Source organism: Centrocercus urophasianus, unplaced genomic scaffold (assembly GCF_019232065.1).
Source record: "Centrocercus urophasianus isolate 14NV4802_14NV808 unplaced genomic scaffold, USGS_Curo_1.0 seq_157, whole genome shotgun sequence".
Lineage (NCBI taxonomy): Eukaryota > Metazoa > Chordata > Aves > Galliformes > Phasianidae > Centrocercus > Centrocercus urophasianus.
In genome coordinates, this window is record NW_024884708.1 from 3,244 (window position 1) to 28,351 (window position 25,108).

General features: G+C 50.2%; 1 protein-coding gene across 7 annotated transcripts; it reads left to right on the forward strand.

Moving 5' to 3' along the window:
- The first annotated feature begins 264 nt into the window (after window positions 1-264).
- ARHGEF10L (Rho guanine nucleotide exchange factor 10 like) lies at window positions 265-22,088 on the forward strand. 7 transcript variants are annotated; one of them, XM_042816443.1, is made up of 29 exons: window positions 265-540; window positions 5,358-5,622; window positions 5,718-5,745; window positions 6,567-6,655; window positions 6,812-6,895; window positions 7,087-7,232; window positions 7,643-7,759; window positions 8,506-8,614; window positions 9,181-9,273; window positions 10,084-10,190; window positions 10,334-10,411; window positions 10,494-10,673; window positions 10,823-10,939; window positions 11,033-11,125; window positions 11,329-11,502; window positions 12,185-12,330; window positions 12,992-13,006; window positions 13,194-13,378; window positions 13,477-13,592; window positions 13,945-14,072; window positions 14,178-14,278; window positions 15,072-15,193; window positions 15,416-15,502; window positions 15,583-15,812; window positions 15,982-16,136; window positions 17,502-17,647; window positions 19,375-19,549; window positions 20,779-20,901; window positions 20,974-22,088. In XM_042816443.1, the coding sequence occupies exons 1-29, from the start codon at window positions 532-534 to the stop codon at window positions 21,456-21,458; spliced, it is 3,903 nt and encodes a 1,300-aa protein (XP_042672377.1). In that variant the 5' UTR covers window positions 265-531; the 3' UTR covers window positions 21,459-22,088. The 7 variants fall into 7 exon arrangements, with proteins under 7 accessions (XP_042672377.1, XP_042672370.1, XP_042672375.1 ...); XM_042816436.1 differs by lacking the exons at window positions 7,643-7,759; window positions 12,992-13,006; XM_042816437.1 differs by lacking the exons at window positions 265-540; window positions 7,643-7,759; window positions 12,992-13,006 and adding an exon at window positions 1,325-1,527.
- Window positions 22,089-25,108: the final 3,020 nt, after the last annotated feature.

Below are 25,108 nucleotides of genomic sequence, written 5' to 3' on the forward strand. Positions count from 1 at the left end.
GCTTTGCCAACTTCTGTCTTCATTGCAGCTTTTGCAGAGCTCTTTTGGGTGCCCAGCTTGAAGGCTTTCAGTCCTTGCTGTGAAGCTTTTGGGATGACCTCTGGAGAAGCTCAGAAGCTTACGATTCACTGTTAATGATTATTTTCCACACATGAAAAAAACCAAGAAAAATTAACTGGAATTTGCATTGTGGCAGCTGGGTTGCTGTTACCCAGCCCTGAGAAAACAGACCTGTTGGGGCCAAAGTCCTCTCCGCTGCACTGCTCTTGTTCCCACATACGCTCCGTGGGTGCAAGGCAGCAAGCAGCAATGCCATTACCTGCAGGAAAAGATGTTTTTGGTTCTCTTGAGTCACCCAAAGGGCACGCGTAGTGATTATATATTTTTTGCTGGGCTTGTCCATCCGGTTGGGGCTGGGACCGGCCTTGCAGCCACCGCCTGCGTTTTCAAAGAGGCGTTGTGCAGAGGTGTGGCGGCGGGGTGTGCCGGGGGGGGGCTTTCCTGTGCTGGGAAAACACAGCCCCAGTGCTGATGAAACAGGTGAGGTTGGGGGAAATTTGTAGCATTAAATGCATGTGTGCATGGGGTGGCCTTTGCGTTGCTTTGACTTAATGGGTTTGGTCTGTATGTTGTTTGGGGGGTGGGGGGGAGGTGGGAGGGTAGGATGAGATGTGTGGTGAGTTTGGTGCCGAGATTTGCTGGGCCAATGGGTGTGAGAGTGGGTTGGCAGTGATTTTGCAGTGTTTGATTGGGGTCAGGAGGCATTGCTGTCTGCTCCCAAACATTCCGTCTGTAATGTTCTTGAGATGGGGGGGGGAAAGGACTATTCTCCTCTGCCTGGGGCCAGAAACCAGCAGCTGCCCTGGGAATGGGAAAGAGACGAGGCTGCAAATCCTGCACATGGCACCACATTGCAGTTTTGGGGAAAATACCCTCAAAATAGGATTGTGGTGCACTTCATGTGGATAGCAGCTGCATTTTGGGGGCTGCAATCTGCAGCAAATGGTTTAGGGGTAAGAAATTCAATGAGAAAATACTTTTCTCTTAGAAATTTGGGGACACACTCTGTAACCTCCCCTGCACTCCCAGTTTTGCTCCAGGCTAGACTGGGAGCTCTTTTTGCAGAAATGATATGCTCAGCAGCGAGAGGGTTAACAAGGCTGCAGCATGCAAAAGGGTTAAAAGTCAGTTTGGAGGGGGGCGGGGGGCAAGGGGGACCATATCCAGACTGGATTGGTAGCAGCAAGGGTGTAAATCAGCGATGCTTTGGGAAAAGAGAAGGGAAAGGGGGGGGGAAAACTGCCCAAATCCCGGCATCCCTCGCTGCCCAGCACTCCCAGCTCCGCCAGCCCCAGCGCCGCCTGCCTGTGGCCCCAGCTGGGAGCCCCCAGCCCAGCCATGGGGACCTTTCTATGGGGCTGGAGGGGGTGTGGGCAGCCTTAGGACCCCCACCGCCTGCTGCTGCCCTCGCTGCCATCCTGCTTGGCCGATGTGGACACAAAGGCAGAGGAGACACGGCCTTCCCAGGTCAGCACAGCCCTCTCCCCTTCCCCCCCTCTTCCCATTCCCTCTCTATGTGTACTTGCGCTTATGTGGCCCCATGTACCCATAATCTTAAATTTATTGAAGTGTGGTGGCCCTTCTGTAGGCAGGAGGTAGCCTCGTACCTACTCTCCTTTTGCAAGCAGTTGGGATTTGCTGCAAGAAAAAGCTTTCCCTTTCTATTTATTTATTGTTATTGCATAGAGATGTATAGGATTGAGAATAGGGAGGGTGGGAGGAGGAGGAGGATGCTGAGCGTTGGCCCTTATTGCTGCTGCACAGTGCCATTCCTGCACCCATTTCTGTCCTAATCCTCCCTGTTTTCTGCACTGTTTGCAAATCGTGCAATGCTTGCAGCCCCCCCACGTGTAAGCACAGCATTGGGGTGCTGAGCACCAACTCCTGGAGCTGTGTTGCTTTGGTGGCGCAATTGAATTGCAGGGTTTGCACCCACGCATGCCTGCATTGTTTTCTAGTTTATTTTTTTCCTGCGGATTTGGAAGAAAACGCCCCAAATTTCTGTAGGGTTTTGAGCAGCTCCAAAGCTGTTTGTGATGTTTTTCGTTTTTTTTTTTTTTTTTTTTTGACAACAAGAAGGGCTTCTCCTTTATATACAATATTCCTCAGTGATTACATTAATGCATGCTTTGCTAAGGCCAGCAAATACAATGCTTGATGCTAATTGCACTTTTCCCTGTTTGTGATTTGGGGTTTTTTTGGAGGGGGGAGTTGCACTGGAGGGCATGGTGTGGTGTATGCTGCAGAGACACGAAGTTTGCAAAGGAGATGGAGGTGTGTTTTATTTCTGAGCTTTGTTTTGGTCAGCCTGCTGGGTGTGCAGAGCAAGATTTGCCCAAAATATTGGGGGAAACAGAAAAAAAGAGGAAAAATAGGGCAGAAAAAAAGGCTTCTTATAATGTGCTGGGATGTATGTTGGCAAAGCAGCTCTGCATGGGGGAGAAATGAAGGCAGCTGGGGACTCAAATTTGTTGTCATCTTCAGCTCTGATTTTGGGAATGCTCTTATGTTTAAAAAAAAACAAAACAAAACAAAAACAAAAACATTTTCTGCTTTGTGTTTTTTTTTTAATGTCTTTTTAAGCATCATAATTCTGATTTTCACTTTTTTTTTTTTGTTTGGAGATTTTTTTGGGGTTGTTTTTTGTGTTGCATTTGCAGTTCTCATGGTGTGTGGTGGCCAAGGAATGAATTTTCCGGTTGATCAGAGATACTGAAAAGCAAAATAAAAAGGAAATTTGGAACAGCACAGTGCTGAGGCTGTGGGTTCTGCCTGGAAACACAGCAGCGGGATGCGTGCCCCAAAAAGAGCCACTCTGCAGCAGAAATGCAAACATTTTTCCCATCTTCTTCCCATCTACCAAAGCCTTTTGGTAACAGTGAGCTGATAAGAAAAGGAAAAAGAGTGTTGAATTCTGAATTTTCATTTGGTTGAATTTTGGGTGCAGAAAACCTCAGAGTGATAATCTGGGGGATAAAATGCCTCTTTCTGCCTTATTTCACCCACAATACTCACTCAACATCCCTTTCTGGCTGTCATCACTAATGCTTGGTGACAAGATCCCAGATTTGAGTACTTGGAAAGCACAGGGCAACTCTTCCCCGTTGCACTCATTCCTAAATGGAAGTTTTAGAATCGCTTAGAGGCCCTTCTGTCTCTCCACCTCACTCTGGAAGTGTGAGGATTTCTACATGTGGCCCTTAAGTGCATGGGCCCAACTGGTTCTCAAAGTGCAGCTGTGACAGGCACCTCCATGTTATATCCAACGCTACATATTTTCTTAGACCCAACTGGTGCTTAAAGCAAACTCTGCTTGCGCCTACTGTTGAGATCCCCATGTTACATTGTATTATAATGTTAATATTTTAACACGAGATGTGGGTGATGCTCTCCATGAAAATGCTCCCGGTTTTCCAACTTTCACCTCTATTTTTCGGGGTGGAGCAAAGCCCAGTTTCCCAAAGGCAGCCCAGAGGTGGTAGTGGGAACACAGGCATGCGTCCCACGGGCAGGAGGAAGCAATAAGGAGGTGGATGAGGAAGCAGCGGCGGATCCTTATTGCTGCCTACACCCATTTTTATGGATGATTTATGGGCTGGGGCTGGAGCACTGCCTGCTGCCGTTCTGTGTGTTTGTTCAGAGAGCTGCGTTTGGGATCTCAAGGTCTGCACCTGGACATCCTTTTGCCAGTGCTGTCACCTAGAACTCAAGCCATGCACTGACCCATTTGTATTGGCAGGAATTGGGAACATGTGGGGTGGAGGCCCCTTTTTGCCTGCTTTTCTCCACGAAGGGCTTTGGGGCCGTGTCCTGGGCTGGCAGCCGCCCCACCAGCTGGGACCTGTCGTTCGGGCACAGAACTAAAAATACCGAGGCTGGGTGCCAGTGCCGGGAGGAGGATGCTGCCTTTAGCAGCTGGCCCTGCGTTTGTGGCTTTATTTAGATCCATCTTTATTTATTTCCCCCAGTTGGGAGGGAGACGGGGCTGGCACATTCGAGTGGCTTTAAATCCATTTTTCTGAGATATCATCCCAATATTACACTGGGTTTCTCCGCTTGTCCTATCCTATCTGGATGTATTTTCTCAGCAAGATGCCTTATTGAGAACATGGGTAGGAGCAGCGCCGTAATTTCATCTTACAGAGATGCAATTAAACTTCATGGTTGGGCTGGAGCCCCATGATAGCAATGGGAAAATAACCGTCCGTGGGACACATGGGCTGATGGGAGCTTATGTCAACTGTCAAAACAGTAACTGACCTTATAGTGGGATCAGACCTGGGCTGAGCATCACATTGCCATCCTCCTCCCTGAAAGCAAGAAGCATTTGTGTGCTGGACCCAGGCTGCAAGCAGAGCTGTTCCCGGAGCATCTTTTTCTGGTGTCCAGGTGGCTTTTTAATCCTTTTTTTTTTTTTTTTGTGAGGCACTTCTTTTGGGGGTGTATTTTCTATTGAGTCTTGATTTGTGTCCATAGGGATAAACTTGGAGCTTCTCATCCCCTGTGGGGTGATATGAACTCGTAAAGGGGGAAAAGGCCAGCTCGATGCTTTTTGGGGTATTGCAGTGGGATTGGGCCATGCTTCCCATTCCCACAGCACCCATAGATGTGCAGTCCAGGGCTTGGGGTTGCATAGGGCACTTTTGCACACGGGGAGGATTTGCTACTGCTGTTTGCAAAAGGTTTTGCAGCTCTTTTTGCAGGTGAAATGCAAAACTGAGTAGCTTGCAGCATGGTGGTGGTATCTGTTGTTCACTGGGTAGTGGCAGCTTTTGGGACCCACTTGGGTTTTTGTGGGCTTTGGGATCTCTTTTGTTCTTTGCAGGTCTTGGGGGACCCATTTGGGTCTTTGCAGCTTTTGGGACGTATTTTGCCCTGTTGTGATTTCTCTCCCATTGCACCCTCCCTTGGTCTCAGGATTCTGCCCTGCCCTTCCGCTTCCTCCTGGTGACCTTTTGGGGCATCTCGTGTTACTGAAGCAGACGAACCATTGATCGCACAGAGGATGTTTGGCTCTTCCCACTCCCTGAGCATGGCTCAGTCCTTCAGGATGAATACCTGAAGCTGGGAGGGGACGGAACTTGGCCATGCATGGGTCAGGTTGGCCATGTGCATGCGTAAGATTGATCTGGTGATGCAATCTTGCTGTGCACCTGAGAGCATTGTTTCTGCTTCCTTGCAAGGTTTTGCAGCACTGGAGCAGGATCTGATTCACTGTAGGGTCCTGGGGGATGTCCAAGGGATGAATATGAGGTTGCTCTATCTTCTGAATCCATTTTTCCTTTCCTTTCCTGCAGGAAAGGCTCAGGGAAGGGCCCAGGTGGAGAGTGTGGACCCCCTGTGCCATGGCTTCATCCCAGCTGCCCCCCTGCCCCACAGTAGGTACTGTCCTTGCTTCGCAGCCCCCCAGTGAGCTTCCCCCTGGTGAGGAGGACCTGGGTGAAGCCTTTGACTTCGAGGACAGTGACGAGGAGGAGGACGAAGATTCAGCCACTGAGCCAAGCAGGGGTGCAGTGCTTCAGGCCCCTCCTCGCAGGCACCGTGCCACCAGCTGCAGCACCGGTGAGGTCCCATTGTTTCCCAAGTGTCCGCTTTGGCTGGCCAGGCTCATGAGCTCAGCCAGTAATCTGATTTCTCTTTGCTTTTTTACCCTACAGAGGGGCTGGTGCCGGATACCCAGGAGGGGTATGTATGGTTCTGGGGAGAAAATGCGATTTTGGAGGTCACCCCCTTCCTTAGCATGTCCCAGCCTGGTGCTGTGCCTCAGTTTTTCTATTTTATTTCCATTGCTTCATTGCTGCTTATAAAAGGACTGGGGGTGTGGGATCTGAGGTTGAAGCACACAAGAATTTCGGGGGGTGTTGCAGGGGGATTTCAGGGTACCTGAGGTGGGTTTTCACACAGGCGCATAGGGGGAAGATACAAATCTGACAGCGAGAGGCATGTACAGGATGCAGCAAAGTGGGGAAACCAAGTCCAGCTTCACTGGAGCATCTTTCTCTTCATCTTCAGCTTTGTGTAGAACAAAGATTTAAAAAAAAAAAAAAAAAGCCTTTTTTTGACACTTGTGCATCAACCCTGTGTGTTTTTTGTTTTTTTTTTTTTTCTGGGCCAGCCCTAACAACAGGGTCTCCGAGCCCTAGAGCAGCAGGCTTTCTGCAAAGCACTGCATTTTGTTTGTACTTTTTTTCTTCCTTTGTATCGAGCTGCATCCCTCCCTGAGGGGACTCCCTGCTTTTGCAGTTTGCAGTTCAGCTGGAAAGCCAGAGGCATTGACCTCACGTCTTTAACATGTCAGCTTTTCTGGCGGTGCAAAACTTCCTCCATAGGTTGCAGCTGAGTCTGCACCCTGGGTGAGGTGGGGGCTTAATTTTGCCAAATGGGGGTGAGCCCCTCGTGTTGTGGAGTGGTGGGGTTTGGGGCATGCATGCACAGTGGGGACTTGTGCAAGCTCCTTTTGACGCTCTTGGGGTTTTGCACTGATGGTGTCTTTGCCTTCCCTACAGGCTGCCAGAGCGGGTGAGCAATGGGGAAGCCTGTGAGGATCCCCATGACATCAAAACCCAGACCTGGAAGAGGAAAAGCGGCCAGCAGGGTGGGTTAAAACACCTGGGGTGAGGGGGAGAACACAGCTCTAACCCCACATCCCAGCCTGGCCGTGGGATTGGGGAACAGTTTCCGCACCCTAGCTGGATTTTTGAGTCCTGATGGGGATTTCTGGGGCTGTTTCCCTGTTTTTCCCTCTCTCAAGGTGATCGCTTTGAGTTCACGGCGGCAGAGGATGATGTGATTTATGACGACGTCCCCTGTGAGAACCTCGACGCCAACCAGGATGGTAGGAACAGCCCCAGGCCCTCTTCTTGCTGGGGCTGTGCACCCATTTCACAGATGGGCAAACTGAGGCCGTGGGAGCAAAATCCACGTCCTGTACTGCTACAAGGGTCCAAAAAGGGAAAAAACGGCAGAAAAGCAGCTGGGATGATGGGGTTACAAGTCCACAGGGAAAAGCAGGATTTTGTCTAACAGGGCGCAGCCTGATCTACGAGGACGTGCAGCGCGGCGAGGAGCTGGGCTGGAGCTCCAGCGAGTTTGAGAGCTACAGTGAGGAGTCGGGTGAGGAGAGCAAGCCAGAGGCTGAGCCAACCAAGCACCGGGCCGCCTTCCAGCCCAAGGTGAGGCTCTGTTAATTATTCTCATTTATCGATTTTTTTTTTTTTTTTTTTTTTTTTTTTTTTTTCCCCCCACAAGTTTACCGGACGTGTCTCAGGGCTTACTCTCCACATGCTCTCACATGATGCGCAATCAGCATAGCACTGCTTTTGGATTTGATTTCTCTATTTTTCCTTTTCCTTCCCCTTTTTTATTTTCCCTTTTGCATCTCAACGCATGGCTGCTGCTCCCTGCTCACTCCCCTTCCCTGCCAGATTATGGGAACCCACTACCCGTATTGTGCTGCTTTGGAACGATTTCATGGCTTCTTTTTTTTTTTTTTTTAATTGTTTGGCTTCTCACCTGAATCTCTCTTCTCTGCCTTCTCTGCATCCTCTACCTTCTCCTCCTGCCTGGTTTGCTTGGGGCTCAGCTTTCTCCAGACCTGAATAGACTAAAGGAGACATACGCCAGGACTAAGAGGGACATCCTGGCTTTAAGAGTTGGGGGGAAAGACATGCAGGAGCTGAAGCAGAAGTATGATTGGAAGGTACTGTCCCTCCTCGGTCCCTTCCCTGAATTTCCCTGAGGCGAGAAAAAAGCCTCTCTGTAAGGATATGAGTGCACCCGTGCTCAGTTCAGCCCATTTTGCCCGATGATGGTTGGAGGCGTGGGGTCATCCGTCGCTATCACCTCCCCCATCCCATCTGCATCCCTCCGGTAGTTATGTCACTGATCAGCCCCCCCATCAACTGTTTGGGTTTTTATTTTTCAAGGGGCGTTTGGACAGAGCGAGGTTCAGGTGTGCTAAGTGGAGTGGAGAAGGTTTAACCCCTACAGGGTTGGGAAGGAGATTATTGGGAGTGGGAGAGAAACTTATTGCAAAGCCTTTCCCTGCCTCAGAGCATTCAGGTTGGTGGTTTGCAGCTGGTTTACGCTGGGATTTTCTCAGTTTGCACTAAAACTACTGCAAGTCCAGGTGCAAAGCTAAGGGTGAACATCCTTTATGGCCCTACTCACAAAATCCTGCTGCAGTACACTCGTCATGCTTCCCTCCCTTTCTTGGCTTTGGCTGCATGCTCATGCTTTGCTGCATTGCACGCAAGCTGGCACATCACTGTGTCCCCACAAAGGAGATGGAGGTGGCCCCTTGGGTGCTCAGCCCCCTCCTCTTCCTCAGCTTCCCCATCAGTCTCAGCCTTCCTAGGGAGGAATGGGGGTGTGTGATGTCCCCAAGGCATTTTGGGGGGGACGCAGTGCTGCGTGACCTTGAGCATCCCAACCCCTTTTGCTCAGATGACTCAACTGATGAAGGCGGCCAAAAGTGGCACCAAGGATGGGCTGGAGAAGACCAAGATTGCAGTGATGAGGAAGGTGACCTTCCTGCACCGTAAGGAAGTGCCAGGTGAGTGGGGTATCCCCTTCCAAGCTTATATTAATCTATCTAGAATCATTAAGGTTGGAAGAGACCTCTGAGACCAATCACTCCAACTGCTGACCCATCACCATCATGCTCACTGAGCCATATCCATTTGGAATCTATCTTGTTCTTTCTCCAACTTACCTTCTGCATTTCATGGTTTTTAATTCATTTTCCCCTTTGCTTTTTCTGATCAGCCCCCTCCTTGTCCTTCCTAAAGCATCCAGCCCGTGGGTGTCCTATTTGCATACATTTCAGGGCAACACCAGCCCAAAGAGCATTTGAGCAATGTAGGAAATGATGAACTTCTCGTGAGATTTGAGGTGTTCTGCAGTTTTCTTGATCTATCCCATCAGTGCTACAGGGTGAGGTTTGGGGCTGGTGCACCACTTGGGGTTTGAACAGATCCTTTCCCTGAAGATAGTCCCACATCTCTAGTTTTGGTGGCACCTTGTGCTCTCCCCATAAGATAAGAAGCAGCCCCATTTTCCAGCCAAAAGAAGGAAAATGCAATGTTTTGGGGTGTCCAAAATATGATTCATACCCCATAGGGGATGGGGAGCGTAGGAGAAGGGTGAAGGAGGCGGAAAAGCTACCACCCAATCCTGGCATCTCAAGGGGGTCACTGGAGCATTGCGGACGAGGTAGGATCCTGCTAGGTGGCCCTCTGGATCCATTGGGGCCACTGGGGATCTGCTGCGTGTGCCATGCCCTGCTGTCAGTCTGTGGGATAGTGTCCCGGGGTGGGATTTTGGCCAGAAGGATGCTCCAAGCATCCCGCGTGCAATGCTGGTTTTAATGGGGGGGAAGCACCCAGCGTGGCCCCTTGGAGCCACCAGCAACGCGTTGGGATCCTCCCTTCCTAAATTAGGGAAGGAAAAAGGTCACCCGGGCGGCAGCGCCCTCCCCTCTGGTTATTTATATGCACAGGGATGGGAGCGGGGTGCTGGGGGCTGGGGCGGCTGTAGTGGGGCCGGCGGCTGCAGCATGTGGAAGAGAAAGCTGTCCCTGCCCCATGACACCGTGATCCGCTCACCCTCCTCTTCCTCAGTTGCTTCGGCCTCGGGTAAGGCAGGATTGGATGCCAGGAAGTTTGTGTTGTGCTTTTGCTCTGCATTTTGCTTTGTTGCTGCTTTTTTGTGCCTCTCTGTGATCAGAGCCATTCTTGAAGGAAGGAAACAGAGGGGGTTCCCTAATCTGGGATGCTTTCTGGGGAGGATTTGGCCCCTTCCCACTGGGATCTGACAGCACCTCAGCTCACAGAGCCCTGACTCATGCTGGTGTCTGGTGACAGCTGCAGTGCTTGAGACAGGCGGTGCCGGCAGCCGTAAACCTTGTCAGAGCCCCTGGAGCATCACAGCATGCCCCCTTCTAGAGTGGGGGTGTGCTCAGCACCAAGAAGCTTGCAAGAAAAATGTGAAATAAGTGTATTTTGTTTTGCTTTTTGGTGGTAGGAGATTCAGAGGAGGAGGACACAGGTTTCCTGGAGGTCACCGTCTCCGACGCGAAGCACCCACCGCCCGAACTTGGCCCCATGCCCACAGGGCTCAGCCCCCAGCAGGTGGGTGCTGGATGGGCACCTCCTTCACCTTCCCTTTGAGCATCTCAAAATAATAATAATTTTACAAGTGAGTGAGCACGAAGCAGCGTAACTGGGGTCACTTCTGTATGGGGTTTGTTTTCCCCTTCCCCATTTATTTGCAGGTGGTGCGGCGGCACATCCTGAGCTCCATCGTGCAGAGTGAGCGCAGCTATGTGGAATCCCTGAAGCGCATCCTGCAGGTGGGGAACCCACCTTTGAGGGAGTGTTTTTAGGAGTGTTGGAGGGGTTTGGGGGATGCTGATGTTCTGCTGCTTACTGTAGGATTACAGGAACCCGCTGATGGAGATGGAGCCCAAAGTGCTGAGCGCCAGGAAATGCCAGGTGGTGTTTTTCCGCCTGAAGGAGATTCTGCAGTGCCACTCCATGTTCCAGATCGCCCTCTCCTCCCGTGTGGCTGAGTGGGACTCTGCTGAGAAGATTGGGGACCTCTTTGTGGCCTCGGTAGGAGGAGAGTTGAGTGCCCCTTCCCAGCAATGGGGTTGGAGGATTGAAGTGATGCATCCTCCCTGGGCACTCCCAGCATAAGCACCCGTAGCCCCATTTTAGGGTGCCTCACAGCACTAATCCTGCCCTTTTTCCCTTTCACGAAGTTCTCCAAGTCAATGGTGCTGGATGTCTACAGTGACTATGTCAACAACTTCACCACTGCCATGTCCCTTATCAAGAAGGCTTGTCTCACCAAACCTGCCTTCCTTGACTTCCTTAAGGTCAGTGGGTCCCAAATGTGGGCACATGCAGCTGCTGGTCACCATTTTGGATGAACCCCTCCCCTTTTTTAATTTTAACTTTACTCCCAGTAGAAGCGGCAGATGGCCAGCACCGATCGCGTGACGCTTTATGGGCTGATGGTGAAACCTATCCAGAGGTTCCCCCAGTTCATCCTTCTCCTACAGGTATGGGTGATGCCATGCTTTGCACCCCACTTTGGCAGGCACAATACTTCAGGGTGGCTCAGCAATGGGCTTGTTTTGGGGTTGGCAGCCTGTTTGGGGCTTGTGGAAGCGCCTTTGGGACTTCCGCTATCCCAGCAGGGGGTTTTCCTCCATCGCAGCTTGTTGAAGCTGGTGACACTGTGCTGATGATTGTCTCTCCCCAGGACATGCTGAAGAACACCCCCAAGGGCCATGCGGACCGCCTGTCCCTCCAGCTGGCTCTCACTGAGCTGGAGACATTGGCCGAGAAGCTCAATGAGCAGAAACGTGTGGCTGACCAGGTGGCTGAGATCCAGCAGCTCAGCAAAAGCATCAGTGACCGCAGCAGCCTCAGTAAGGTGTGTGTTTCAGCCTCGCTCCTCTTCCCCATTCCCTTGCAATGGGAGTTTTAGGGGCTGGGTTTGCAGCTATCCCCTTTGATTGGTGTTTGCAGAAGTGGTGAAGTTTGGGGCTCCCCTTTTGGGGAAGCCGAGCTCTTGTTTTCACAATAGCATTTAGCAAAAGCAAAAAATAAGTCTGCGACTCAGGAAATTTTCATCTGTAGTCTCCTCCCCTCTATCCATCTGCTTGATTTTGCAACCGTTGGTGGAAAACCCTGCACCAAACTATTGCAACACATCCTGGGCTGTGCTAGGAGCACGTGGTGGCCTCTGCAGCCTGGCCCAGGGTCCAGCATTTAGGGACAGAGGACAAAACAAATCCCAAAGGGGGCTGCAGAAGGGTCATGTTGAGGACTCTTTGCTCTTGGCAGAGTGGAATTCACATGCAAAGAGGCTGCACTGTGGTGCAAAGGGTCTGTGCTGTGCAAAGCTGGAACATTTTGCCCAGGCATTGCACTGGGGTGTTGTGCGCATGTGTTGTACAGTGAGCATTTTGCGCAGGCATTTCTGCAGAGCTTGGAGCTGTGCATGCCCCTAGGAAAGGGAGAATCATTGCACAAACCCAATGCAGCCCAAATTGCAGGGCAAGAACCACACGAGCTCTGGGGCTGAACCCCTTTCCTGCTGTATTCTCCTGCAGCTGCTGAACTCAGGGCAGCGGCAGCTCCTGCTCTGTGAGACGCTGACAGAGACGGTGTACGGCGACCGGGGGCAGCTCATCAAGTCCAAGGAGCGGAAGGTTTTCCTCCTCAATGACATGTTGGTCTGTGCCAACATCAACTTCAAGTACGTGCCAGCAGCCCCAAGCCACTTAGCGAAAGTGATCCCATCAGCACCTCTCCCCTTCCCCACTTTTATTTTGGGCTTAAAGGGTTTTGCTAGCCTTGCCCTGTGTATAGGAACAGTTGAATCACGGCCTGAACCTCTGATCACCTGAGGCAAGCACTGAGTCAGCTGCAGGCACACAGGTGAAGGCGATTCAGCTGTGTGATCAGAAGGGGTGGAGCCTGGCTGCACCTCTCAGACCCCATTTAAGGGCTGACTGCCACTGAGGAAGGGTCTCTTTCTGGAGATCCCTCCCTTTGGATTGTTTTTCTGTGAGCCTAGGATATGGGTGAGGATTTTCATTTATTGTTGATTATCTCTTTCCACTGTGATAATCCTTCTAGATGTACGACCTGTGAAATACCAGCCTAGCCATGCCGCTCTGCTAATTGTATATTTGATGATTGTGCACCCCCAAACTGCTTAGCCTAGCTTTGGAGGAGGAAGCCCAAATTTGGGGCTATTTTGCCCTCAAATCCTTGTGTTGAGCATCTGTGCAATGATCCTATGGGAGTTCCCTGGGTTTTCGGGTCTTGTGGATTGGTGCTGCTAAGGGTAATGGATAAACCCTCTTCTTGCCCCTAGTAATGCATTTTTATTAACATTTTCCCCCCCTATCCAGGCCAGTGAACCCAAGGTAGGCATTAAGCGTGGCTTGCTGTGTTTGTGCCCTGTGTATGGGGGTGAAGGCATGTGCCAGTGCATGTCATGGTTTTGCAAGCTGTGCTCACCATCTGCTTTTTGCAGGGGGGATCCAGTGGGGTTTGCAGGACTAGCAACACCAGCTGCCGATTGATTTGCTATTTCACATCCTCCCTTGGCAGAGGCCAGCTGGAAATTAGTAGCCTGGTGCCACTGGGCCCCAAATATGTGGTGAAGTGGAGCACGGCCCTCCCGCAGGTGCAGGTGGTGGAAGTGGGGCAGGAGAGCGGTGCCTACGACAAGGACAATGTGGTCATCCACAACGCTGGTGCCAAGAAGCACGCACCCACTGGGCCGGCCTCGCACAGTGAGCACCTGGCCCCAAGCCACATGATTTTTTGGGGTATATGGGCAACATTACTTCCAATCCTGCATTTCTCCCTTTTTCTTTTTTTTTCTCCCAAGATAAAGTCTACCTGGGGCCACCGCGGCTTTTCCAGGAGCTGCAGGACCTACAGAAGGACCTGGCAGTGGTGGAACAGATCACCTTGCTCATCAGCACGCTGCATGGCACCTACCAGGTACCAAAATGCTAGCTCTTTGGTACAGCTCCCACCATTCTGGGGGACACAAGCACTGCCATTCTGGGGGCGCATCTCTTGCTGTTTTAGGAGAGAACCTGCTAAGACTTGACTTGAGGAGCTGCAGGGGGCTTGTTTGAATGCTCTGTGCTAGCCCCATGGCTATCTGTCGCTCCTCCTTAAATGATCTTGCTAGAACTGGATGACCTTTAAGGTCTCTCACAACCCAGGTCATTCAGTGGTTTGTTGGGTGGGTGGGTGGTTGGTTCCTGAGCTCCTCAGCTGACTTGCAGATGGATCCTGGGGATTCGGGCTTCTGGAGGTATTTCCACCATTCCTCTCTCTCCCTCAGAACCTGAACATGACAGTGGCCCAAGACTGGTGCTTGGCCCTGCAGAGGATGATGAAGGTGAAGGAGGAAGAGATCCACTCTGCCAACAAGTGTCGCCTCCGTCTCCTGCTGCCTGGCAAGCCGGACAAGTGGGTTCCCAATTCTGGGAATAGATGGGGCTTTCCCTAATGCTACCTCCGCTGCAGAGAGGAGGAGGAGAAGGATGAAGGCAACCTACTGACTTTTCCGTACAGGTCTGGCCGCCCCATCAGTGTCATGGTGGTCTTCATCACTCCAAATCCTCTGAGCAAGATCTCCTGGGTCAATTGCCTTCACCTGGCCAAGATTGGGCTGCGTGAGTACCTGTTGGAGTGATATTGCTTCTAAAAACAAAATCTGGGGGCAGAGAAGGGGTTGCATCCTGATGAATGAGTGGGAGCAGGGTATGAGGTGGGATGAAGGTGCTGGAAGAAGCATTTGGTTGGAAGGAGGAAATGGCGTTTCCTTCCTCAAAATGTTTTATTTCAGTGCTTTTGAGTGGTGTCTCTGGGATGCTTGGTGATATGGTCATATGCTGTCTTTGTTGCTGTCTTTGTTCTGTTTCTTAATGAAATGGGGCAAATAATAAGGGAAGAGTCTTTCCTCCTGGTACCTCCATGTCTCTCTTCCTATTTAACACCATGAATCACTGCAGAAAAAAAAAAAAAAAGTTTAATGGCAGAAAAATTATTCCAGCCCAGGGGGAATCCAAGCACTCAAACACGATTTCAAATGATTTTTGATTCCCTTGTTTTGAGCAGTTTATGTTGTTTTTAATCTGTGTTGCCTGGGGGATAATCCTGTATCCGTGAGTTTGAAATGAAAACACATTAAAACCTGATGTGAAGAAATGCATTAGGTTTTTCCTTCCATATTTGTCATGGTTTGTGGGGGTGAGTGAGTAGGGGGTGTTGATGCTGCTTAATGTGGTTGCTTGGGCAAGAGCTGGAGAAGATGCTGGGATGCGCACCATGGATGTGGCTTCTTGCGGCATCCCAAAGGCTGGTGTTGGGGTGGGTGATGTTGCATCTCTTGCTGCACCCAATCATGCTTATTTTGGGGCTGTCCTTAATTTTGGGGCTGTCCTTAATCTACTCTGCTCACCACAGGGGAGGAGAACCAGCCGGGCTGGCTCTGTCCCGATGAAGACAAGAAGAGCAAAGCTCCCTTCTGGTGCCCCATTCTTTCCTGCCACATGCCTGCCTTTTCCTCCAAAGCCCTCGATCTGCAGGTAAAAGCATTGTTCATCTGCCATATAGCTCTTTCCCCTCCTGCTCCCTTTTTGGTGGTAATAGACTGAAATCCCGTGGTGGACAGGTTGGGAGGGGGTGATCATGTTGCTTGTCAGAAATTGATACAGTCTGGGGGACAAATGGAAGAAATACAAGCTTGGACTGCAGTCAGGTTTTGATTTTTGGGGCATGTGTGGGGTAAATGCATGTGTCTCCTACAGCTCAGCGCTGCAGTGCACAACCCTGTGCAATCCTCACTGTTGGGTTTCTCTGCTGTCAGCACCTCATTGCCGCAGGGCTACTTCTGGGTGAGCAAACTGGGCCAAAAAACATTAGGTTTGGGTTATTTCCACCCTCAAGATGTTAAAACTTGTTGTGATCCCCACAGGTTGGGGGTGGCCAGGCAGGTGCAGGGGGACAAGTGGAGATCTTCTCCCTCAATCGCTCAGTGCCGCGCACGGTAAAATCCTTCCCAGTGGCATCGCCAGTGCTGTGTATGGAGTACATCCCCGAGGCAGCTGAGGGGGACACGGAGGGGACCGAAGAGCCCCGGGCAGGTGCTGAGCAGCCCCCTGCAACTCTGCATCCCACTGTTTGCTTGGGACTGCGGGATGGCAGGTGAGCACCAGTGTGCAGTTGTGCAGATGTGGGGGTGTGCGATTGTGCATCCGCTGCTCCTGCAACCCTCTTCTGTATGCAATTACTGCAAAGGAGCTCTGCACCAAAATTTTGAAGCAATGACCACCAGCACCTCCTGCTCTTCCTGCTCTTGCATTTTTCCCATTAGCATCGCAGTGTACAGCAGCGTGGACACGGGGACGCAGTGCCTGCTGACCTGCAAGAGCCCTGGCATGCAGCCAGTCCTCTGCCTGAAGCACAGCTCTGAGCACCTGTTTGCAGGGCTGCAGGATGGGACAGTGGCCGCATACCCGAGGAACAATGGTGAGGAGAGCAACCCTGTTTGTGTTTTGCTGTGACGCTCCAGGAATGGGGAGTGGGATGTATTGAGTGTGCTGGTTGCTAAAATAGTGCTGGAAGCACCATTTTTGCACTATTTCATCCTGTTTTGCAACCCTGAGTGATGGTGGGAGATGGCATTTTGCATTGGCATAATGAATAGGGCTCAATTTGGGCCTGTAGTGTGGTCTCAGTGGCCAACAAGGGGGAGATGCAGCAGCAGAGATGTTGCTTTGAGGGTGGTATCTGAGGACTTCTTGGGAGTCATTTCCCTGCTGTTTTTCTCCGCTTCATCACTAGAGGGTAGAAAAGGGCCTCAAATAGCACTCTGATCTGGGGAAAAAAACCAAACTTGTTAGCTCACAACCTGCAGCAAGTAGCACCAAAGCTGCTTGTAGTGCATATATAAGCACCTCTGCACCCCACTTTCTCACTTAACAAGTGTGCAAGCTAGTGAATAGCGTGGATTTGATTTCCCCTTCATTGCACAAATGCATGTGAAAGGCAAAAAGTTGCTAGCAGGGTTGTGTTTTTTCTTTTTTAATATCTTCTCCCTACCTTCTGCAAATTTGCTGTGTGGCTTCATTAGAGCAAAGGTTTCCTGAAATAGCAGTGAGTAGAGCCCACCTACAGCACGCTTTGCTTGGTAGCGAAGTCCTGCTGCTGGGAGCAGAACTGTGACAGCCTCAGGGCTCTTTAAATTCTTGGATCCTGAGTATATGGTTTTAAAATTGCAGTGGAAATAGGTTGCCCACTTGAAAGCAAGGCAGTTACCCATTGGTTGTGGTGAGTTCATGGGAACCCAGATTGGTTCTCTTTCACTGAGACAATTCAGTTTGGCCCCAGATGAATGAACTCTGGAGTAGCAGTTTAGGAGTCAAAACAGAAAAAAAACCAAGGTGGTGCGGGGGGAGGGGGCAACAACAGTTCCTGTGCCCAAGCATTGCAGGTGGCTGTGCAGCTGTGACTATGTGCAGCTGCCAGGGGATGTTTGCATAGCAGCAAAGCATCCCCAGCTCTGGGTGCTGCAAAGTGGGGGAGTCTTGCCTGTGCACACTGCCCCATCCTTTATTTTTCGTGCAAATGATGGAAGGGAGACCACTTGTCCCAGGCTTGACTGCTGCTTATGTGACTTCTTTGGGATTGGGGCAGAGCTCAGACCTGTGTTCCCAGTGATGGTATTGAGATTTGAGGCTGCAGGAGGTGACCCCAGCACTCAAAGGGGACGCATTTGTGCAGTAAGGAAGCTCAGTGCTAGCGTTTCTTTGCACTTGCTGCAGTTGGGCTTATGTGAAAATATCTATTTTTTTCCCTTGATTTTTGTGTCTTGGTCTCTGTGCTCTGCTCTAGTGGGGCTGTGGGACCTGACTGAGCAGCCTACCTGCCTGCCTGTGGGCACCAGCCCTGTGCGAGCGCTCTTGATGCTGGATGAGACCCTATGGGCCAGCTGTGCCAACCAGGTCACCGTCCTTGATGCCTCCACCCTCTGTGCTCAGGTACCTCAGGAGAACCCAGCATCATCACCACCCCCTGTGCCCCTTTTGGGACAGTTTTCCTGTAGCTATGTGAGCAGGGATATTGAGTAGTCATCTCTATTTAAAACAAACAGACAAACAAACAACAAAAAAAAAACAATGACAAAAAACCTTTCTTACCTTTAATTTTCAGATTTCATACCTAAACTTAGTTTGCATGTATTAGCTGTCGTAAATCCATCCTAAAACGAGTGCCGAGGATGAATAATGCATCAGGGGACTGTATTAGTTTTCTGTCTCTGATCTTATTTATGACAGGAGCCAGCTGGGAATTCTCCCAGAAGAAAAACATGGGAGAAAAAGAGGGAGGCACAGTCTGGGTGATGCCATACCCAGTGGCACTGAGCATCTCTATGGGGAGGATGGAATGGGGCCTGGGACTCAATGCAGGTTGATAGCATGCAGCAGCGGGTTACAGCTCCAACTGCTGCTCTCTGCTTGTCTGAGTTGGGTTGGATTCCCTATGGGAAGTTGCACGTGTCCTGTTTAAGAGCAGCTCTGCAAACTCAGGTCCATAAATAGCAGATTGGGAATGTAGCCCTAGGGAATAAATCCCACACTGGATGGGAGAAAGGGGGAGATGTCCTAATAATCTTCATCCACCTCTGCTTTGTGCAAGAACGCTGGGGTGCTGCACCACACTAATGCTCTCCAGACAGGGCTCTGTTGCTGCTCCTTTTCTTTTAAAAGCAAAATTTCAAACCCACAAAGGAAGTCGCGTTGAGGTGGGTGCATGGTGGTGATTCAATCCTGCATGCTGCTCACCAACAAACTGCACTGTGGGCTCATTGCTGCACTGCGGAAAGCGGGAGCTGCATTGCAGCAAGACCCTGGACTTGCAGTTAAGCAGCAAATGAGTGCCTGTAGAAGCATGCACAATGCATGCTGCAGCCACGCTCCTGCTTCTAGCAGGTTCCTCCATCATGTTAACCCCTAAACTTCCCCTTTTCTCAGCACTGTCATACTACCACAGCCTATTTTCCTCCAGAGCATCCTGTATCTGCAGACTCGAGCCATTCCCAACCTGCTTACGATGCTAATCTGAGTTTTTATGCCTAATCTGCTGCTTGGGAGAATCTCAGGGAGTTTCTTTCATGAATGTGGGTTCAGATCCATAAATCCAATGCTCTTCAGTGTGATATTTAGGGTTCGTGAGGGTTTACTGCAGCAGGGAGAGGTGGAAAATGTGTAGAAAACAGGTAAACGTGGTGTTGGTTGGGGTTTTGGTTGTGTTGGAATATGTCAGAGGAGGATAGTTCCGTTTTCTGTGCCTCTCGTTCAGAGGTCACCATGAACCACCAAACCCTAAGCAGGTCCTGTGCAGGTGTTGAGTCTTTGCTTGCTGGCTTTTGGTGCAGGAGAAAGGCAGGAAGGTGTTGTTCCACCTTGGTGTAAGGTTGAAAGACGCACCTCAGTCCAGCAAAAAGTCCTGTAAAGAGAACTGGGAAAGAGTGTTGGGAAAGGCTGAATTGTTGCCCCTACAGAGCCAAGAGGAGATTGGTGAGGGGCTGAGTTTGGTGTCTGCTAAAAGCGAAGCTGGTGAGGAAGGCCAGGACCTCTATCCCACCTCCTGCCATCTCAATATGAGTCTGCAGCCCTACAGCAGCCTCTAGAGAGTCCAGCTAAGCAGCCTTTTATTGAGATTTCTTCTTTATTTTGACTTCATCTGGATTCCTCCCTCTGGGCAGCAAACCTTTGAGGCTCATCCGGACACAGAGGCCAGCGTGACACACATGATCAAGGCAGGCAGTGGTGTCTGGATGGCGTTTTCCTCTGGTTCCTCTATTCGCCTCTTCCACACTGAGACACTGGAGCACCTGCAGGAGATCAACATTGCTACCAGGACTACCTTTGTCCTCCCAGGTGGGGCTCCTCATCCTAGTGAATGAAAAACCTGGGATATCTATCCTCCAGGTGCCTTGCTTTGCAGAGAAATTGTGCCGTGAGTTTATCTGCTGGAAAGGTTTGAGCTTTGTCTTGTGACCTCCCGCAATAGGGTTGCAGGGATGGAGCTGGGAGCATCACTCTGAAGACTTGAGAGCTCTAGGGGAAAAAAGCTAGCATTCTGAGGGAAAGGGGTGTTTTTAGGCTGCAGGAGCTTTAGGATGGGCTTAGGCAGGTCTGAGTAAGGTTTTAGCAAGGCCGAGCTTTGCTGGAAAGCTGGGAGCCCTTCATCCATGCATCCAGTCTTGGCACTTGTACACCTATTCATGCATTTACTCTTCACACTTGTGCATCCCATTCATGCATATTTGTGCATCAACACATGCCATCCATGCATCTCACTCCTGCTCCTACTACATGCATCTCTGCACTGCATCTGTGCACCCCATCCTTGCATCCATCTTTGCTCCCAAGTGTTTCCACGTACCCCATTCTTAATTATACCTGTGTGCATCTGTGCATGCATGAATGTGCCCCATCTTTGCATCCATGTACCTATATTTGCACCCTTGCAGGACTTTTTGCTCATGCACACCTCTACCTCATGCCCTCTCTTTCCACCTCTTTGGCTCTTAGCTGCTCTGATGTGCCAAGGAAAAGACAAGGCTCAGCCCTGGGCTTGCAAGGTTGCCTCCCACTTGTTCCAGCTACAAAATGTTGTAATTGCATAATTAGTTATACGCGTGCTACTCATGTAAGTTGCTATTTTTTTTTTATTTTTTTATTTTTTTTTTTTTTAGGGCATATTAAAATATTTATCACTTCCTTTTCTTCCTGGGCAAGTGAGCATTGGGTATTAATGCATTTTTGAACTTGTGCTCCCTCATCCTTTTTAACCAGACAGCCCATTAATAAAGCTCTTGCCAAGAACTGGAGTTACATCTCCACAGATATATTGCTTCACTGAGTGCGACGCTGCAGCGTGAAGTCCCTGCGATAAAATATTCATGTGCCATTAGAAGCCTCACTTCTCTCTGCTCCTCTTGCTTTCTTTTTTTCCTTTCTTTATTTATTGATATTTTCATGCTTTTTTCCCCATGCAGAGATCTTCATGCATGGATGATGCTTGATTTTGGGATGGCAGTTATCCACTTTGAAGGAACAGTGCTGCTGCAAGCCTCTTCTCTCCCTTTTTTCCCTTTTTTCAGGGCAAAGACACGTCCGTGTCACCAGCCTGCTCATCTGTCAGGGCTTGCTGTGGGTTGGCACCGACCAGGGCATCATTGTTCTGCTGCCCGTGCCCCGATTGGAGGGCATCCCCAAGATCACTGGTGAGCACCCCAAAAATTTCCTCGTAAGATGACCTTTGGGCTCTTTGTTATTCAAATCCCTGTTTTGCACAGGAAAAGGCATGGTGTCCCTCAATGGGCACGGCGGCCCCGTGGACTTCTTGGCCGTGGCACTGAGCACGTTGGCCCCCGATGTGCTGAAAGGAGACCAAGAGGAAGAAGAAGGTGGGGAAGAGAAAACCCCAGAGCTGGATGGACCCCCACCGCGGGAAATGAGGAAAAAAGGGATCCTGTTGCAGTACCGCCTCCGTTCCACCTCCCACCTCCCTGGGCAGCTGCTGTCAGTGCGGGATGCTCCGGTTGGGACTGTGACCCCAGAGCACACGGAAGAAGATGGCTCCATCTACGAGATGGCCGATGACCCCGATGTGTGGGTCCGGAGCCGGCCCTGTGCCCGCGATGCTCCCCGCAAGGAGATCTCCTCTGTCGCCATCATTTCAGGGGGCAGAGGGTACCGTAACTTCAACTCTGAGCCGCAGCGCCGGGGCGGTGATGCTGACAGCACCCTGCTCATCTGGCAGCTCCCGCTGATGCTATAGCAGCCGGGGGATGCCTGCGCGGCGCCTACCTCAAAGCCACCCTACACGCTGCCGTGGGGCGGTCGCATTGGTGAGTGCACCACCCCATTATTTTTTTTTTTTTAAAGGAGAAATGAGGAAAAAAAATAACGAAAGGAAAATCACCATAAAAATTGTCATTTTTGACTCCCCTCCCTCCTCCCAAAAAACACTCCAGTTTGCATGCTGGGAGAGGGGAGTTTTTAAACATGGAAAGCAATGACCTCCTTGCGGGCTTTGGAGGCGCTGGGGCTGTGCTTGAAGGCATTTGTGTGTCTGCGTGTGGATATCTATAAATATATATATAAATAAGGTGTATATTATGAGCTGTATAAAGAAGGAATCTGTATATATTGGGGCACTTGGAGATGCAGAAATAAAGAAGAGGTGTGAGCACTCATTGGATACTGGCTGTGCTGAAACGGGGTTTTGCTGAAATAGCCCTTTTTTGACTATGAAGTGAGGATTTGGGGTTGCATAATGCAGTGTTTTGGGAGCTGGTTTGGGGACTTCCAATTGGAGCATAAGAGCTGTTTCTGGAGTACAGGAAATTTTGGGTGAAATTCAGCCTGGAAATAAATCCCATAGGAATCAGCATGTTTCCTTGCAATACTTTGTAGCCTGTTTGTGCAGATGTTTTCTTTCCATTGCAGCTCTTTCTCCATCTTTGTCAACAGTATCCCAACGAGTTGATATGACCCTCATGCTCAGAAATCAAGAAGCAGCCTTAAAATTGCCTTTTTCTCCCCAGAAATGGTGTGGGATGGAGGGGATAATGGACAGAGGGGATAGAGTAATTCAGGTTGGAAAAGACCTCTAAATGCATTAATTCTGACTATCAGCCCATCGCCACCGTGTCCCCAAGTGCTATGTATCTTCATCTCTTGAAAGCCACTGCACAGTGACTCCACCACTTCCAAAGGTGCCCTATCTCTTTTCTCTCCTCAGACCTCTCCTTCCACACAGAGAATCCCAAGGCCAGGGAGGTCTGCAGGTTTGTCTGCGGACTAGATCAATTTATAATGTGATTCTCTAACTGCCTTCAATTTGATTTTCATTTGTAGCACTACAATTATCAGATTGATATTCCCTGCAGCTCAGCCTTGAAATGGGAAGATGTGCTGCTGGTGAGCGAAGATTATCTGCCCTGCACCAATTTTTGAGTATTTTTCTAATTAGTCATTGGGTGTGCTTTGCTGGGATTATTATTATTATTATTTTTTTTTTCTTTTTGCCCTCAAAGTTTTTTCTGATTAAGTTTTCCTCCTGTCTCAGAATCAAGATACGGTATCAGAGGGGTTGGTGACATCCCATAGTAGCTGTGAAGCTGGTGGAAACCAGTTTTATGCTGGTGGGGAATGGTGCCAAAGAGGTAGTGGCTCTTTTCCCTCAGTTCTTTTTTCCCGTCAGGATGATTTGTGTGTGAGCATGCTGACATAGCTGGGTGCAGGTATGTGGATGTAGTACATCCTAAAGGGGCCCTGGTGGCGTCTCCTGAAGAGTGCTATGGAGTCTCAAAGTGCCCTGGTGGCATCTCCCGGGGGCTCCATGATGGTAGGTCCTAAGAAGGCCTTGGTGGCATCTCTCAAGTGCTTGACTCAATGGCGTGTGCCGTGGAGTTATGTCCCAGGGGTGCCGTGGTGGTAAATGCCAATGTGTCCTGGTGGCATTGCTCAAGTGCTTAATGGTGATTTGTCTCAAAGCTGCCACGGTGGCATCTCCCAGGGAGCGTCCTGGTGGTGTGTTCCCAGGCTGTCCCTGCTGCATCTCCCTGGGGGCATCCTGGTGGCGTCTCCTAAAGGTGCGATGCAGATGGGCAGGATGCAGGAAGGGTGTTCCAGTGCAGACAAGGGCCAGACCCTTCCCCACACCCTGGCTGTTTCTCCTGTCACCAGCTCCAGGTGACCTCAGTGGCAGCTTATGGCCCTTTCCTGATTTGAGTCATTAGGGAATGAAGTTGAGAAATTAATGGCCTTGCTCCCTCAGGCAAAACTCACTACGTTCCCTCGGGACTGGCTTATAGGACCAAGACTCAGTGGGGATTTGGGGCTGAAGAATTTGGGGCAGGGGGTGGTGTGGGCTGCTTAGCCACCAGCAGATGCTTTTTTAGGATGCAGAGCTGAGCAAGCAGCAGCCCTGCCCTGCTTTCAGCCTGGGTGCAGCCGCTGAGTGCTTTTGCAATCTAAATGCAACCTGACAGCGCTGGAGATGTGATCCGTGACTGGGGTTTATTTTTGGGGAAGGGATGCGCTCTGCAAGCCCACGCTGTGGGGGCAGGCTGGCATAGGGATGAAGCAGCCCCAGGGGCTTTTAGCCCCCAAACCAGCATTTATTTCCTTGTTCTCCCTAAACCTCCCTGCGTGAGGGGGTGTCTCATTGTTTGGCATTGAAGGGAGATGCCAACCTGATTTTCTAAGATAAATGATGGAGGAGAAGAAAATGGTTTTAAGGTTTTTTTTTTTTTTTTTTTTTTGTGTGTGTGTGTTGTCTCTGTCAAAGGTAGGGTAAAAAAAAAAAAAAATATCTGTGAAGTGGTGCAGCTGTGGTGGGGTGGTAAGCAGTGCAATGGTGCAACTGCAAAGAATGCAGTGGTAAATGATGGTGCTGTGCCATGGATTAGCTATCAGAAAACTAAAGCACTGAAAAAATTCTCCCCCTCCATTGCCTTTAATCAAAGTATTTTGATGCCTCCTGGGTTTTTCTCCCCATCAATGACTTTTGTCCCCAAAGGGTCTTTTATCTGTGCAGGGGGTTGGGGAACGGTGTATTTGTTTCAGCAAGGGTTGGGGATATCAAAGGGTCCCTTTCTAGCAAGGTGGGGGGGTGGTCTGCCCCAAGGATGCCCTTTGGAGGAGAGCCTTTAAAAAAAATACAGAAGTTTCTGATAGTAATAATAACAAACTGCACAGGAGCCCCCCTGGGAGGGTGGAGAAGCAAAGAAGGAATTACTTTGAGCTGCAAAGGCAGGTCTGCTCTGAAGATAGGCTCAGCTAAGACTTAGAAGGGGTGATAGACCTGAGCAATAAAAAGAGGAAACTAACTCGCTGTGGAAATGCAGGATGGGGATGGTGAGGGTTGAGTGCTTTGTGATGGGTGCTGCATTCATGGCACCGAGGTGGTGGTCTCTGCTTCTCCTCACTCATGTTTAGGAGCATCCAGATAACGAGCATATGTATTTATATGTATGTATTTGCATGCGTGCAGCTCAGTGAGCAAGCTTACCATGGCCCTGCTTGCTTGCTGCCCCTATGCCTTTGAAAATGAATTAGATAGTGCATACCAGTGCCACGGCGCAGCAATGCTCCTCTAGCCTCCCTCCTCTGCTGTACGATGGGCACTGCTTGTGCAGTGTTCCCATGCAAAGGAGTGGGGGTCTTGCTGAAGGTGCATCGTTATTAAGCCCTGAGATGCTGGCAATGTCCAAATTATTCCATCCAAAGCAACAAGTAGCTGCAGAGTGGGATGAAAGTCAGCTTTGCTCTGATATAAAGATTTAACAAAGCAGCCCTTCTTTGTCAATATTTTCCTTGCTGTAGCAAACTGCAAAATCACATGGGCTCAGCAGTGCCAACACGACAGTTCCCTCAGCACTCTCCCTTAGTGAGGAGGTAAGGGGTAAGAGGAAAGAAAAA